Source organism: Leptosomus discolor, chromosome 5 (assembly GCF_034619465.1).
Source record: "Leptosomus discolor isolate bLepDis1 chromosome 5, bLepDis1.hap2, whole genome shotgun sequence".
Taxonomy (NCBI): Eukaryota; Metazoa; Chordata; class Aves; order Leptosomiformes; family Leptosomidae; genus Leptosomus; species Leptosomus discolor.
In genome coordinates this window covers 34,663,716-34,678,997 of record NC_141395.1, presented here as the reverse complement: position 1 = coordinate 34,678,997, position 15,282 = coordinate 34,663,716, and the positions used below count along the sequence as shown (strand labels likewise).

General features: G+C 37.2%; 1 protein-coding gene across 1 annotated transcript in view; it reads left to right on the top strand.

Annotated features, from left to right (window-relative positions):
* The window catches only part of GLS (glutaminase), a 63,523-nt gene that overhangs the window by 36,606 nt on the left and 11,635 nt on the right, over positions 1–15,282 (top strand). Inside the window, exons 13-14 of the mRNA XM_086466220.1 lie at positions 401–532; positions 2,230–2,322. Of these exons, the coding sequence (XP_086322346.1) occupies positions 401–532; positions 2,230–2,322 (225 nt within the window). The remainder of the gene's footprint in view (positions 1–400; positions 533–2,229; positions 2,323–15,282) is intronic.

Sequence of the window (15,282 nt, the reverse complement as noted above, 5' to 3'; positions counted from 1 at the left end):
GGTTTTTTTACCTTTTCCAGTCAAGATTTTTTTTTAATGTGTATAGCTTTGTACTACTGTCTTGTTGCGAACTGTTCATGACAGGTGCACTGGTATATTACCACTTAGTAATAATTGCTTTTTTATAGAAGTTTTAAATTACCTTTTTCACTACGTTACTGACTCTCTGTGTTACTGAGAGCAAATAACTGTGATCGTGTACCTCGGATTGCCATGAACTGTGCTTCATGTTACTGTCTATCTAAAAAGAGATAAGTAGTAACACTTTCCCAGCCTGAAATGCTTTCCAGATCTACGTTTTATAAATGCTGTATGATAATATTCAGTAAAATGCTAATGCATTGTGTTACAATAGTTAAGATTGTTAGCAGATGACAGTAATTCTCTAATTATTCTATAGGTTGGTCTTCCTGCAAAATCTGGAGTTGCTGGTGGAATTCTTCTGGTTGTTCCTAATGTCATGGGCTTAATGTGCTGGTCACCTCCTTTGGACAAGATGGGCAACAGTGTTAAAGGAATTCACTTTTGTCACGTAAGCAGCATTGTCTTTAGTGTTTTTTGTTTTGTTTTGTTTTTCTTTTTGCAGCTAATGCTTACTGAGCTTCAGTTAGTATAGCTGAGATCTAAGTGAATTAAATAGTGATTTGTTACTCTTCCATACCTAGCCAGTTTCATCTGATCCAAGGGTGAAAGTCCAAGAAGAGACATTTGCATTTTAGTAATAAATAACACTTGAATTTAGTGAGCATTGAGAAAATATGATGCCCGAAACAGTGGAGAAATTTGTTGTGGAAAAGCTTTGAAAAGGAACACTTCATAAAGTAATGAAAGAGCTGGTCTCTTGTATACTGCATTAGAAGCTGTAGAGCTCTATTTATAGACTTCCTCTCCAGTCATAAAGTAAACAATTTTCAAAACAGTGGAAATGCAACTCTTATTTCATTACAATGAAAGAAGCTGATTCTAATGAAATACTGCTGTTCTGATGGATTTTTTTAAACTATTTTTTTGTAAACGATCTGTAAACAATAAAACATGTCTTCATAGATCAGATCCAGTTGTTGGGCAAACACTTTATAGCTTTTTCCTTTGCTTTTGAAAGGGCTGTGAACAACGTGTTTATAGCAGCATTAGAAGCAGGAGGGATTTTGTAGAGTATTTCCTAATGATTAATAAAGATGTTTTGTGGGAGAGGAAAATGTGAAAAATGTTGTCTTCCTTTTTTATTTTCTCCCTAAAACTGCCTTGTAATACTGATGAAGTAATTCTAAATGGCGGGGTGGGGTGTGTCTCAAAAAAGAGAATAGTAGGCTGCCTAGAGCCTCATAGGAAATGTAAGATTATTGGTAATGCTTTGGAAGTTGAAGGTGTAACTAGACACTTTATTTCTTCTCCCAAAGTAGTGATGGCAGTTGAGCTGCAGTGATACTGGTTTGAATGGACTTCAGTTCCTAGGGTGAACGCTTGTATGACTAGTCTTCACTTATTGACAACAGCATGTCACTTGCAGTATGTGAGGGTTTAGCTCATGTGGATGAGCAGCAGTTAAAGTTTTTCATGCTTCTGTTTATCTAACCTCTGTACATCTGCAAATTTAGAGTACTAAGAAGTTGCTAATTCTAATTTAAATACTTTAAAGTTTCATGTCAAATACTCTCAATAATTTAAATATAAAATCATAGAACAACAATTAGGTGAGGGATTTACTGCATTTATTCTGGTTTATAACAAGACCTAAAAACTGATAGATGATCGTGGCATGCAAATTACATGAACATAACATTCATTTTTAAAAATACAACAGCATAGCAAAGTTCTGTAATTACTAGGTTGTAATTCACACAATTAAAATCCATTATGGCACACATTTTCTTATTTTGTCCTTTGGTTGAAGCTTTATGTATTAGACTAGCCCAGACTGTTCTTCCTGTTCCTGAAGTGTTTCATATAGCTGGGGTAGAAATATATTAAAATAGATACTTTGCAAATCGCTACTTCTTTTGTACTTCTTTAAAAAGGAGTTTAAAGGTGTTATTAGGACTTAATCGTATCATTGTATTACGTTCAAAGGGCCTTACAGACATTGGTATTGATTTATTAAATAAGTTTCTCCTATCACTGCTTTAAGTTACTAGGATATGATGTAAAACATAGGTGGTAGTGTTATAATCTCTTATGCATTTGACTATCCTATGCAAATAATAATGTATGTTCTCTAAATATTTGCAGGATCTGGTTTCTTTGTGCAATTTCCATAACTACGATAATTTGAGACACTTCGCAAAAAAGCTTGATCCTCGCAGAGAAGGTGGTGATCAGCGGGTAAGTTATTATGTGTGTTTAGTGAGTATTGCTTGTAGGCATCAGAAGAAATACGGAAAGTTCTCTAAATACAAAGCTGCTCAATGACATGTATTGCATCAAAGCTTTCAAGTTAACTAGTTTACATAATTAGTGGACACTTACCTGAGTGGACCACACTATCACAGGGTTTTGTATAGTGAAATTTCATATTAGATTTGTAACTCCCATTTCATGCAGTTTTCTCCCTTGCTAGACTAAGTATATGATATCTGACAAAAGTTGCAGAGAGTTTTACTGTACTGGTTGCCTTTAATAAAGATATGACCAGCTGGTGGGCTTAGCCTTTCTGTTCTGTGCTGCAATGCATGAAATGTATGTCTAGCATTTTTTCACAGTGCTGTCTCTGAGACCACATGACTTGTTGAGAGTTGCATAGGCAGTGAATTCAGTGCTGTAGACAAGTGCCTGTTACTAAGGAAGCGTTCTAAGCAGTCTCTCCACATGAACTGAATCCACTACAGCTACATGTACGAAAGATAAAAGTGTGAGAGTGCTTGAGATAAGGAAAACCTCTTTGCTTTTATTACCATTAATGTTTTAACTAAGGCATGAAGATTTCAATACAAGATACAGTAGAATGATTTTTACAGTGCTTCTGTTTGCATGTATATGTCTAAAATACCCAATTTGGAATCTGAATTTTTTATAACTGGAAAAAAGAAAATAACAGTTTATGTGAAGAGGTGAAAAACTTGAGTCTGTTAGCATTGACTGCAAGTATGGATTTTTTTCCTTCAAATACACTAATAAATAATGTATGTTGCTTGAACAACTAGCATTCCTTTGGACCAATGGACTATGAGAATCTCCAGCAAGAACTTGCTTTAAAAGAAACAGTATGGAAAAAAGTGTCACCTGAATCAAACGAGGACATCTCCAGAACCATAGTGTATAGAATGGAAGGTCGGGGAGAGCAAAACTAAACGAATGGGTTCTAGTTTCGTTAAATTCTTCATTTTAAAAACCCTCAAGCATCTCTAGATTTAACTTTGATTTGAATATTGTTCACCTGGTGTTTCATTTATATATACGTTTTGTGTAAATTCTGTATGCTATACCAAAAAGACTGTCAAGGTTCACGGTGGGGGGAAAAAGCACATGCAAACAACAAAACCCAAAACTGTTAAATGACTTTTGTAGTTACTTAATATACGTTTACTTTAAAGAAACCAAAAAGGTAAATCTGAATGTTTTCAAAGATATACCACTTTTGTGTATATCTGTTTATTTTTGTTTATATGTGAGAATTTTAAGTAAATTAACTTTAGAGCTAAGCAAGAACTTAACAGTGTGTCCTCTGATCAGGGTCAGCATGTAAAGATAGAAGAATTTTAATTAAAATATAAAGTAAAATAATGTCAGCAAAATACAGCAAATTCATGAATTTCTAAATAATGGTGTGTTAAGTGGAGATAGGTTCTGAGTCATGCTATTACCATACCCCTTTTTTTTATATATGAGCTTTCAAATTGCTTTGAACAGAAATGGATCCTTTGGGTATGCCATGCTAATGAAGATTCTTTCGTTTTATCAGACCTTTGATGATTATTAATGCTAACATTTAAACAAAAAGAGCAAAAAATGGCTGAGGTCTGGGAGGTGGAGGGAAAAAATCCCGCCTTGTTTGCAAGTTAACTAATGCAGAAAAATTTCTTCCCAAACTATTTTGAGTGTCTTGCTAGCTGCTTGTACTGCCAGCTGGTAGTTATGACTCAGAAGTCTGCCTTACTAATAATGCTGTGCTCCACCCTAGAGAGGAACGTAAGCAATCTTGGTTTTAGAGCGGTAACAGAGTAGTGAGCAGGAAATATATTCAGAGTAAAGCGGATAGGTAGATACTATTAAAACTGTTTAAAATTAACTTATTTTTCAGCCACTGATATGTGTGCATGTTCATGTATATGATCAGAGGTTTCATTTACTTACACATGAGCAAGTGTTTAAAAAGTTATTGTTAATTGCTACATTTAAATATGATAGTGAGTTTGCACCTCTGTCAGCTTGCCTTAGGACTTGCATTCTTCTGCAGGCAACTGCATGTGTTCATCTGCATAATTTGATGATTTTGAGTATCTTGAGTAGGGTGTAGCTTGAACTGGGTGTATGTAAGCTTTGAATAGGCTCAATAGGCAATGCTGGACAGAGGGCACAGACTTGCTAAATTCTTGACGCTTGTAGCTATTAAATTCTTAATGGTGCAAAAAATCTGAGAAAAAGTATTCTCTGTAAAGTTTTCACCTTTGTAAGTTTGCAGATAATTTGATATATCCCACTCCCAGTACACATCACGCAGAGTCCTGTTTATAAAACTGTGGAAAACTTGCCCAAGTAATGATACATCGAATTAGCTCATTGAGGATTTTAAGAGACAATGACAGATAATTCCTTAGTAACACCTCCACCCCTTCTCCCTGCCCCCTCCCCCAATCCCTCTCCCTTTTTAGTTTATGTAAAACTCAAAAGTGCATTCATATGAATTTTGCATAAGGGGAGGGTTAGGGTTTTTCCTGCCCCTTCTTTGACTCATCTGGATGTTTATAAATTCAGGAAGATGCATAAATCATCTCTCTGAGAGAGCAAGCTGTTCTTAATTACTCTGTTTAGGTATTGTTAGTTTTGCATAAACATTTGAAATAAGCTCTGACTAAACCCTGAATAATCTTCATCTAGCAGTCTATTGTAAAAGGATGGGCTTCCTGTCTTTGAAGCCTAGGATTAAAATGTTTAAGCAAAACAATACAGAACGTCATTTTTCGTTGAATTTGAAGTCCTCCTGGGATAAAGAGGTAAATCTGTGGTGCAGATGCCCAGTAATAAATGTCAGTCATAAATTGCTGAATAGTAGCTGTTTATTAATTTTATCAGTGGTGACAGGGTTAGGTTTGTCTGTTCTTATCTCGAAAGTAAGTAATGTAAGTAAAGGCAAAGTCTTGAATTATAAAAATGTCTCACCTGTTTGAGGATTTTACTGTGAACTGGTAGTTACAGAGACATAAGAAGTATTCAGATCCTGCAAAGCTACATGTCTTTACCTGGAATATCCTCAATTGCAAGAGGGAACGTAATGTGTCTGTGCTGCTAATGGAAAGTATTTACAGTGATGACATGTTGCTGGCTGATTTACTGATATAAGTAAAAAAGGAGAATGCCTGATGCAGGATTTGCTTAATCTAATTCTATACTCGGTATTTTTCTGATTTTTAGTACTATTTGAAACTAATTCTAAAAACATGGTTGAAGATGGAAAGTTGTTCCATCCTGGCTTTCAACTTGACAATAAAAATCTTTACCGTATTTATGTTTGTCAGTTACATACAAAACTTGTAGCAGAGGCAAGTCCTGCACAGGAAGTACAAAATTAAAGAAACTACTAGATCTTTAATATGCATAATAAGAATATTTAGGATACAGCTTACACAATCTTTACTTTATATATATATATATATATGTTACAGTTCTGTAATATATGCTTTTGAAGCCTCTCTCAGAATTTAAGCCAGCCTCTAGTTAGGAGGGATCAGGAGGAGACTCCTTTGGACCAATTATTTTGTAACTTGCCTAGCTCGCAGTTTCTTGTTCTGGCCTGCCATGTCTGCCGAGGGCTGTTATTCGTGGCAGGGTACACAGATACCTCAGACCATAGTTAGGTCTGCTGTGATGATGTACCCATGCCTGTGTTGTGTAGTGAGCGAGTCTGAAAGGATGCAGTGACAGAGGCTAGTCATTGAATGTTTGACGTCTGCAATGGTTTTAGTGTTCACCTGTGCTACAGTAATAGCAATTCTTGATATTCAAGCATTTTAGCTGTTTGTTTGTTTTTCTTGTTTTCAGCATCATTAACATTTCATTAGAAATGTAAATGCTTTTTAAAATTTTATTTTAGCATTTGTGTTGTACCTTTTGGCTCAGTTGTTAAGTTACCTGTCTCATTTTCCGTTTTTCATTTGCATTGTATGTTATTTATGTATCTTGATTTCCAGCATGCTTATTTTTGTATTGTTTAATAAATTTATTTTAAGCTGATTTTTATTGTACTTTTTTTCTCTCAATGGAGAACAGATTTGTTCAAATGCGTTTTTGAGACTGAAGTGAGATAGTGAGCACTCTGTTCTAAAAAAGATAAAATTCTGGAAAAGTAGCTGGAATAAGCAGATTTAGTTAAACCAGTCATTGAAAACCTTCATAAGATTTCATAAACATTTTGTACAGTAATCTAATTATTTTTCTCTTTGAACTGTTATCTCAGAACGTTGAAAGCAAAAATCAAAGTAGCTAAACTTACTTTTCTAATAAAAATGTCTTGGTGCAGTAGGATATTAACGTCACTATGTATCTCTGCAGTTTTGGAGATACTAATTCAGTCACTTGGAAAATATGTGGTTAATGGTACCAATGCCAGGGTGGTAACTGTTGATCCTGAGTGTTTGAAGTGAAAAATACACCTTGTAATAAATCATGCCTAGCAAGGAAGGTGGTCCAAAACCCACATCCTTGTACTAGCAACAGTGGGGTATGAACAACAGCTAGTTGAATCTGCGTTCCTGACAAAGCACTTCCCCTTTGTCACAGGCTTAATATTTTTTTCTGTGAAAATTTATTCAAGATGCTAAGTAGTAGATGTATTTATAATGTGATGATTCCAAGGCAAGATTTTGTCACTAGAGACATGCCTGTACTGAGGATGGCCGTAGTTATTAATTTAGCTTTTCTGTAAATTGGCTTTTAAAGTGCAGTTATTTGTACTATGTTTTTAAAATTAGTTCATTGTACATAAAATGTCACATATCAAATGAGTTTATTCTCCAAAAATCATAAAGACAGGGAAAGGTAGAAGAGTAGGAGATAGAAAGAAAGAACCACAGGTGATTTACTGTAGAATTATTTTGTTTCTTGTATTTTGGATTTCATTACGCATTTGTGTCAAAAGACCAGTGGGTGGGTAGATGAATAAAAAGTCAATGATGGAGTCAGAAGAGGGTGGGTGGGAGAGGGGACAGAGTATGCTATTTTTTTCAGTGTTCTTGTTTCTCTTGGTCTTGATACATACATGTCATTGAAGCACAGTAGTTAGCGGTGAGCCAAGTAGTTAATTATGAGCTTCATAATTTATATGTAATCTTGTAGTATCCTACACATTGTTTGTAGGCTTTTACTATTTATTTTTTTTAATTTTGTTTAAATATTTCTGTAGTTTTCTGGTGGGAGTTCAGAAGCAGTTATTCTGATAAAAGCATAGACTTTTTTCAGCGGAGTTCTTATTGGGATGACTAAATACACCTAATAATTTATCTTCAGTGCAGAGTCTCTGAGGAATTTGAATGTCACAGATATCTATAGTAGTTGCAGGGAGATGGCAAGAGCCTTTAAATCAAGTAGAAAACTAATTAAAGCTTAATTAGTTTTTTTTTATCATGCTAGTGTCTTGTCTGTTCACACACTTCTTGACCAGTCTAGAAAATGCATGACTAAGTAGTGCGTGTAATGATGTGCTTTTAAAGGATGGGTCGTGCACAGGCCTGTTTTTTCAGGAATTTATGTCCTGGTATGTTGAATAGTTTGTTGCAGTCTAAATTACTAAACTGCCTACTTTGAATCAAGTGTGGTTTCCAGTTTACCATTTACTCCTTCTAGAGAGCATTGTATTGTATGCAAAACAAAAATGCCCTGTTTCCTTTTGGTTTTCATTCAGGTAGAAGTTAATTTTATTATTGATATTTAATACTGCTTTATGCAGACTTATAATATCACTTGAACAGGACTTAAGAGTGCACAGCTCTGCACATACTTCAGTTACTTCTGAAAATGCACATGTGTTTCTTCTGTGCGAAGCAGGCCGTACGTAATGGTTACATCTGAATCTGCAGTTTAAATAAATAAAGCCCTACCATAGAGTTTAGGCTGGCAGAAGTGTGGCAGTGGCAAGTTTGTTGTTTTGGGTTTGTTTTGGGGTTTTTTGCACCAGTTTAAGTAGTTTAAACAGAACTTACTTTAGGTAATGACATGGATGCATGACCTAGAGTAAGGCTGTTCGAGTTAACAAATTTTTAAAAAAGAAAAGACAGGTGTATTTACACCTTGGGAGAATAATAGATACTTTGACACCTTGGTACCAAGGCTGATGAGGAAAGAGGGTTGAAGGAAAGACAGGGGAAAAAAGAAGGAATCCTAGAAGGCTTTTCTACCCTCAGAAGTGTTCCAACCAGCTGTACTTTCATGTATTTCATTTACACAGCAGGCATGCGAGGGAGCATATATGTTGTAAGGTAACACTCCCTGTTTTAGCTGCTGCTCTGCTCTGCTTTTGACCTAGCTGGGACATAGCTGGTGCCTTCTGTAGTGTCGTCTGCGTACCTTCCTGATAACGCTTGCAAAAGGCGAAAGCTGTCTTCAGCATTTTTTTTTTCCAGATTTCATTTGACCCCTTTATCTGATCAGTTACAGAAGATCTTCTCCAGTTAAGTAGCACTATTATTTTGTAAATTATGGGCAGTTGGTAGTGGTGCTTCTCCTGTTCGAGATCAGTGTACATTAATTTCATTGTTACTTGGTCAGACTTGGAATAAAGTCTGACTTTTTTTTTTTTTTTTTTTTTTTTCCCCTCTCCCCCTGTACTTGCACTTCTGTTAATCTGTTTGGCATCATGATTTGTCAGTGAATTTGCTTGAATTTGATTCTTTCTTTTACATTACTGAATTTTCTGAAAATTTGAAGTAATTGTAATACAGCCAGCAAGTATCTGTTATTTTCTTTGGAAGGTTCTTTAATAGCTAAGTGCAATTGTTAAGTAGACTTGTCACTTGAGTTGCCAAACAGCTGGTATGTGGAATTTGAAGTCTTCATGTGTTATTACAAAATTCTTGTGCGCACTGTAAATTGGGAATTTATCTTTATACGTTATCTTTTCTTAAATAAGGTCAATTTTACTTAATAAGGTCAATTTTACTTAGCTGGGTGTGATCATCATAACCCATTTGTATGAAGTGCACGAGATCTAGTGACTGGAAGCAACCTAAGAATGAAACCATAAGGTCATAGAGCTTGGAAGGGATCTCTGGAGATCATCTGGTCCAGCCTCCTGTTTGAAGCAGGGTCTGACATCAGTTAGGCTGTGTTGCTCAAGGACTTTGCCAGTCAAGTGTTGAAAACCTCCAAGGATGGGGTTTCTGTAAGTCACTGGGTAACCTGTCCCAGTGCTTTACCACTTCGGTCGAATAATTTTTTTTTCCTAAACGAATTTTCCCTTTCTACAGCTTGTGATGGTGACCTGGTTTGGCTGGACAGAATCACAGCCCAGCCATGCTAGGCAGGCCGTCAGCAGTTTGGAGTCAGCCCGGGCAGCTGACCTGAGTGAGCTATAGGGGTAGCCCCTATCATAATGTCTGTGGGCGTTATAAAGGGGGAAGATCTGCTGAGGAAAGGGGTTCCTCCTTGAGTTCCTCCTGCTCCCCAGAACTCTGAGGGCCAGACATTCTAGGCCAAGTGTAACTTTGTTGTTTTGTTTCGTTATATCTGTCCTTGCTTCAACCTTCAGATCTCCTCTTCTTTTCCCAATTCCCCTTCTCAACTGCAGAGAGGTCATCAAGTGATAGAATAACTGCTGTGGTTGAGCCCCAGTACGGGCTAAACGTAGACAGATGGTGACTTCTGTCTTCCCTGTGCATGATGAGCTTACTGTCTTGTGCAAATCTGTTGTCCTTTAGGGAGTGGCATAGGTAAAAATGGCTTTTGGTCAGCAGTAACTAACATTTTCACTTCCTGCTGTATTTTCCTACTGGATCCTAAATATTTTTTGATTGTATCATTGAAAATGAAGTGATTTAAGGATTTGAAAATATCATATTCCCTTTATTTTTCTATTAAAGCATAACGGGTTGAGTGCAAATGTGGAAGTAAATTTGCTGAGAGAAACACGTTACTATTAGGACCCCTTGTGATCAGAGCGCTTATTATCAAAACAGTGAACTGAGGACGCAAGTGGAGTGATAGAAAGAGATAATGTTGCTTGTTTCCTGTTGTCGTTCACTAGTCCAGCTTTTTCCTTGAGGCAGGCAACTTTATTGTTTGTTCAGGAATTACTCATTCCATATAAATTTTTTTTGGACTGTTAGATCTGATTTTGTTTATATGGCTAGCTTTAGCTTTCTGTATGGGAAGTGCACTTGACACTTCTTTTAAAGCACTTGTCTTTTAAACTTCCAACCTGTAATTGTTGTAAGGCCGTATTAAAGTGTAATCGTGATCTGAGAATAAACTGTTCTGATCAAATGTGTTTTTAAGAAAAACACCCTTGCCATTGCACAAAAGGATTAAGAATTATGATAGAGGACCTGGAGAAGAGGGCTAAAACAGCTGAGTACATTTTGCCCACATACTAAAGACTGATGGGGAATAATATGACTGTTCCCAGGGTTTGGAGGTAAAACCATGAAGGCAGAAGATCTGTTTCAGCTAATAAATATTTCCAATGCAAGAAAAAGCAGGTACTGAATAAATAGTCTAAAATTAGAAGAAAGTTTTGAGAAACTTGTTCCTAATAGTTTAGAAACAACCCTCCCAACAAGAGTAGAGTGCAAATTTCTTGTAAGATTTCCCCTATTCTGCTTTCAGCCTGTAGGGTCTAGTCAGTCTCTTGCTAAATACCTTTTGGGAGCACCCTCCTTTATTTTGGGAATAATTCCGGCTCTGAGGGCTGTAGTTAAGAGTAAACTGTCGTCCATAAACTGCCAAGTACCTACAGCCTGGGAGGCGGGAGCATTACCCGGTTTTGTGGGTATCAGTTGTAGTCAATGGGTCCTTGAAAAGGCAGACGTTCTTTTGTCCTTTTGCTTAATACAGCTAGCCTCACTAAAGCACCCATCAGCATTCTGCTTTATTCATGTGACTTATCGTTGATCCCAGTCCTTTGGTCCCAAATCTTGCAGTGTTAGTAATGTCTGTATCCACTACTTCAAAGGCTCTTTTTTTTTTTTCCTGCGTCAAGGGCCAATTGATCAGTGTTCATTCCCCTTGTTAAGGTTTCTGTATATATTCTGTATGCTCTTGGTTGCAGAATTCTTTGCAGGGGTTAGCCTATGAAAGGACTGAACAGGAACTACCAAACTCTGTATCATGAGATGATGACAACCGTAAGATTCCTGTAGTAGTTTACTGCAAGTATTATTATTTTACCATTTTGGAACTTCCAATCATCATAATTTATCATTGCTGATAAGGAATGCTGAAAAAGTTTGACAGTGGAGTAAGTTAAAGCCTTTGAAAGAGTCGTTAATTTTTTTTCCACATAGCTTTGATGCTTTGGACATGGCAGCAAGAGTCAAGTATTTCCATCCAAACTACTGACAGCAGACACATACCACCTAAAACTGAAAATTTGCTTGATCTTCATCTTCTGACTTGAAGGGTGAAAGTCTTTATGACTCTCTGTGCTTTAAGTGTTTCAGTTGATCTGGTAAACTTTTTGTTGAAATAATTTGGCTACCTACGGTTACTTTGTCATACTCTTCATGGCAAACAACACAGCAGTGACGCCTTTTGTCTTCAGGACAGGAGCCAGGTTGGATCTGTCTGTTACTCCCTCTTGTTAAGTCACAGCTCTCAGGAACTGCCCGATTCAGTATAGTTATTGTAACTTAGTTTTTCTTATTAGATCTTCAAATATTGTGCTTGCTGGCATGATTTATGAGTTTGTGAATGCCCATGAAAAGGTGGTTGGTTTTTTTGTGTTGTTTTGTTAAAACGTATGTGGAATTGGACAACTTTAGGTCTTGGGTCTAGTGAAAGATGATTAAATTTTAATTCCCGTTTTTCCTGAAAAATGTAGGATCATCTGTGAGTTGTTCAGGGGTATCTATAACAGAGTGATATTGACTGTGTCCATCCTAGTACCTCTTCTTAGTATTGTGTACCATAGTTGTGTATAAGGGAGTCTTGAGGCCTTTTTACGGGAATTGTCTTCCAATTAGAGACGTTTCTGTTCCTTGGATCTTGTGGTCTAATACTAATGGAGTTGATGTCTCTGAATCTTGAGCTCTGACTTACGTGGGTTTTTTCTGTATACCTCTTGAACCAGTTCATCTTTAATGGTGGTTTTAACGGCTAGAAAGGGGGAAAGACAAAACCAATTGTACACTGTTCATCCCACAAGGTCTCCTGCTGAGTACCGTCTGCCCCTAATGATGGTACTGGGCAGGAGAAACTGCCCCACCCATGCACCCTGAACATTCTTAGAATACTACGTAGTATTTTCTAGTAAAAATTATTTTGAATGCCCTGATTCTTGGGGGAGAGGCTTGTACGCAGGGATTCAACTAAACTTCGGTTTGTGTGACCCAGTCCCCACCTCTGGAGCTCAAGTTCTGGAGTCTGTGTTGGTGAAGGACTGGTGGTTCTGCCTCCATTGGGGGAAGCAGTAGTGGGAGTGTGGGAGTTGAGAAACGTGGCTGGGCAAAACAGCCTCCGCTCACCCCATGGGGTGTACACATCTCGGAAGTGGAGTAGATGGGCATGGTCTTTCTGAAAGAATCTCAGTTACTGAAGGTAAGTAGATGTTTCACTTAATGTAATGAACGTTTTGTTTAATTATTTAACTCTGAGTTATTTAAATAGTCTTATCTGTAATTTAAACAGAATCAGTTTGCTAATGCTTTAGAATTAATCGATAGCCAGAACTGTAAATAATAAGTCGTTGCAAATTCACAGTGTTTGTTGTCATGAAGCAAGGTCTCTGCTTCTCCAGCTTGCTATCTTCAAGGACAGTTCAATCAGTGCTGTTGTTACTGTCTTTCAGGCACTTGAGCAAAACTGAACATAGCATGAAGTAGACTATTACTTATGGATTCATAAACTATATTGGAAATAGATGGTATTTTAAATTTCATTTGCAAGATACTAAGTCTCATGATTTAAAAATTAGAAGACTTAAATGTAATAATCTCTGTGAATGCAGTGGCTGAGTTAGTTGTAGAACTGAGCTCAGTCCTATCTATGACTCTTGCTTTTTTTCTGTATGAGTTAAAGGTTATTTTTTTGACTCCTGGAAGAGCTTGCACCTCCTGCCAGTTACCATTTAAGATGAATTAGCCTTTTCACGGGTAGAGAGATGTTGTTTTGAGGAATAGCAGTGAGACAGACTCTTTCCAGAAATTTGTGTACACTTGATGGCCGTCTTGAGCAAGAGGTTGGCATTGGAAGAGGTGAATTCTGGTTTAATCTGTCTTTCATGGCTCCAAATGTGATTGGATGAAAAAGTACTTACTGCTGCCAATTAACTGCTTCCCTAGGCTTTTAAAATTTTATGCGAAATAGTACGGAGGTGTTCAAAAGACGTATCGATGTGGTGCTTAGGGACATGGTTTGGTGATGGGCTTTGTTGTGTAAGGTTAATGGTTAGACCTGATGATCTTAAAGGTCTTTTCCAACCAAAATGATTCCATGATTCTGTGGTTACAGACCAGGAAAGATGGGCAAACGGTTGCGATATTGTGCTAGTTTGTAGCAAGTATCATTTTTAGATAGTTTTCAATACCTAGATTAAAGTATTCTGATGAAAAAAAAGGACTTCATGCAGAGATGGGCAAAGAAGCTCTACTTACTGTAAAACGTGATATTGATACTCTAATTATTTGCACTTTTGGGTGACATAATCTAGTACTTGAAGCTTTTTGACCTATCTCTAAAAGGTTTGAATCTGAAGGAAATATGAATGGTAGAAATCCATTTGAAACTGGTAGATGAGTAGTGGGGGAGAGAGGATGGCAAACCATCTCTGCTCAGCCTTCGCTTCCAGGAAGGCTGCCCTCTTCCTTTTGTGATTCTAGCCTATATGTTCTCTAGTAAAGGAGATTGACAGTTGGTCTTAGTTTGAAGGAACGGGTTTATGATTTGTTTTCGGATGTCAAATCTTCAATGTATATATTTGGTTTAATTAAAGTTTTGTTATATTCAGCCACATGCACAGCTTCTGTGACAAGTACTAATACTGAGCTACTGGTACAAGCTTGTTTGTATGTTAGTGCTCCTGTCCCTGAAAAGACACTAGCCAAAACTCCTCGCTCCATTTTCACATTTTAAACAGATGATTTTATGACCCTAGAAATTTTTTTTTTTTGTCAGTATGTATCAGCCAACTCAAAAATGTAGGAAGTCAGAAGAAGAAAATGACTAGCTTTATTCTAAAAGGTTGAATTTGGACTTTAAACAATTTTAAAAGTTGAGTTGCAATAAGCTGGAGTTTTGTCCAGCTTGATACACAATTAAAAAAAAAAATAATTCCGAGGGTCATGTAATTTTTCTGCTGAATCTCTCTGTTTGTTAGCAAACAGTAACACCTGTCCCGTAAGTTATCCCACCTTCCTTTGTGCTCTGCCCGAAGTGCAGTCTGATGCTGAGGTGAGAGGCAGTAACGGCAACGCTAGCCCTTTGGGGGCTGCCTTTGAAATTCTCTCTTGTACACTTACTTGCTGCTAGCTGAGCAGCAGTTTGTTCCCCATAGCCTACGTAGCTGATCTTAGCAGCTGCTGACTGCTGCCATCCTGATCTGTAGTTAGGTCAATAATTTAAAGTTCAAAAAACCCTTTTAATTTGCAAAATTTTCCAGCACATTTGGGTCACATTTACTGAAGTATAAATTAATGGAAAAGCCATAATATTAACTAAAATAATGCATTCCTTGTTTCTGTGTAATCAGCTCCGCTATCCAGATGCAGTAAGAGTCTGTGTGTCGGTTACAGAGCACTGGCACAGGTCTCTGTTGCAGTCGTAAATGCAGTTAACTTATCAAAGCGATTCCAGACCAAAGACTGTAGTGCTGTATGGCCGTCTGATCTGGCCCAGGGGAAGCTGAGGAGCTCTTCTGTGACCCTGGGTGAATAACTAACTGGCTTGCTGCCTTGCCTGAGATTTCTGCAGCCGTGGCAGCGC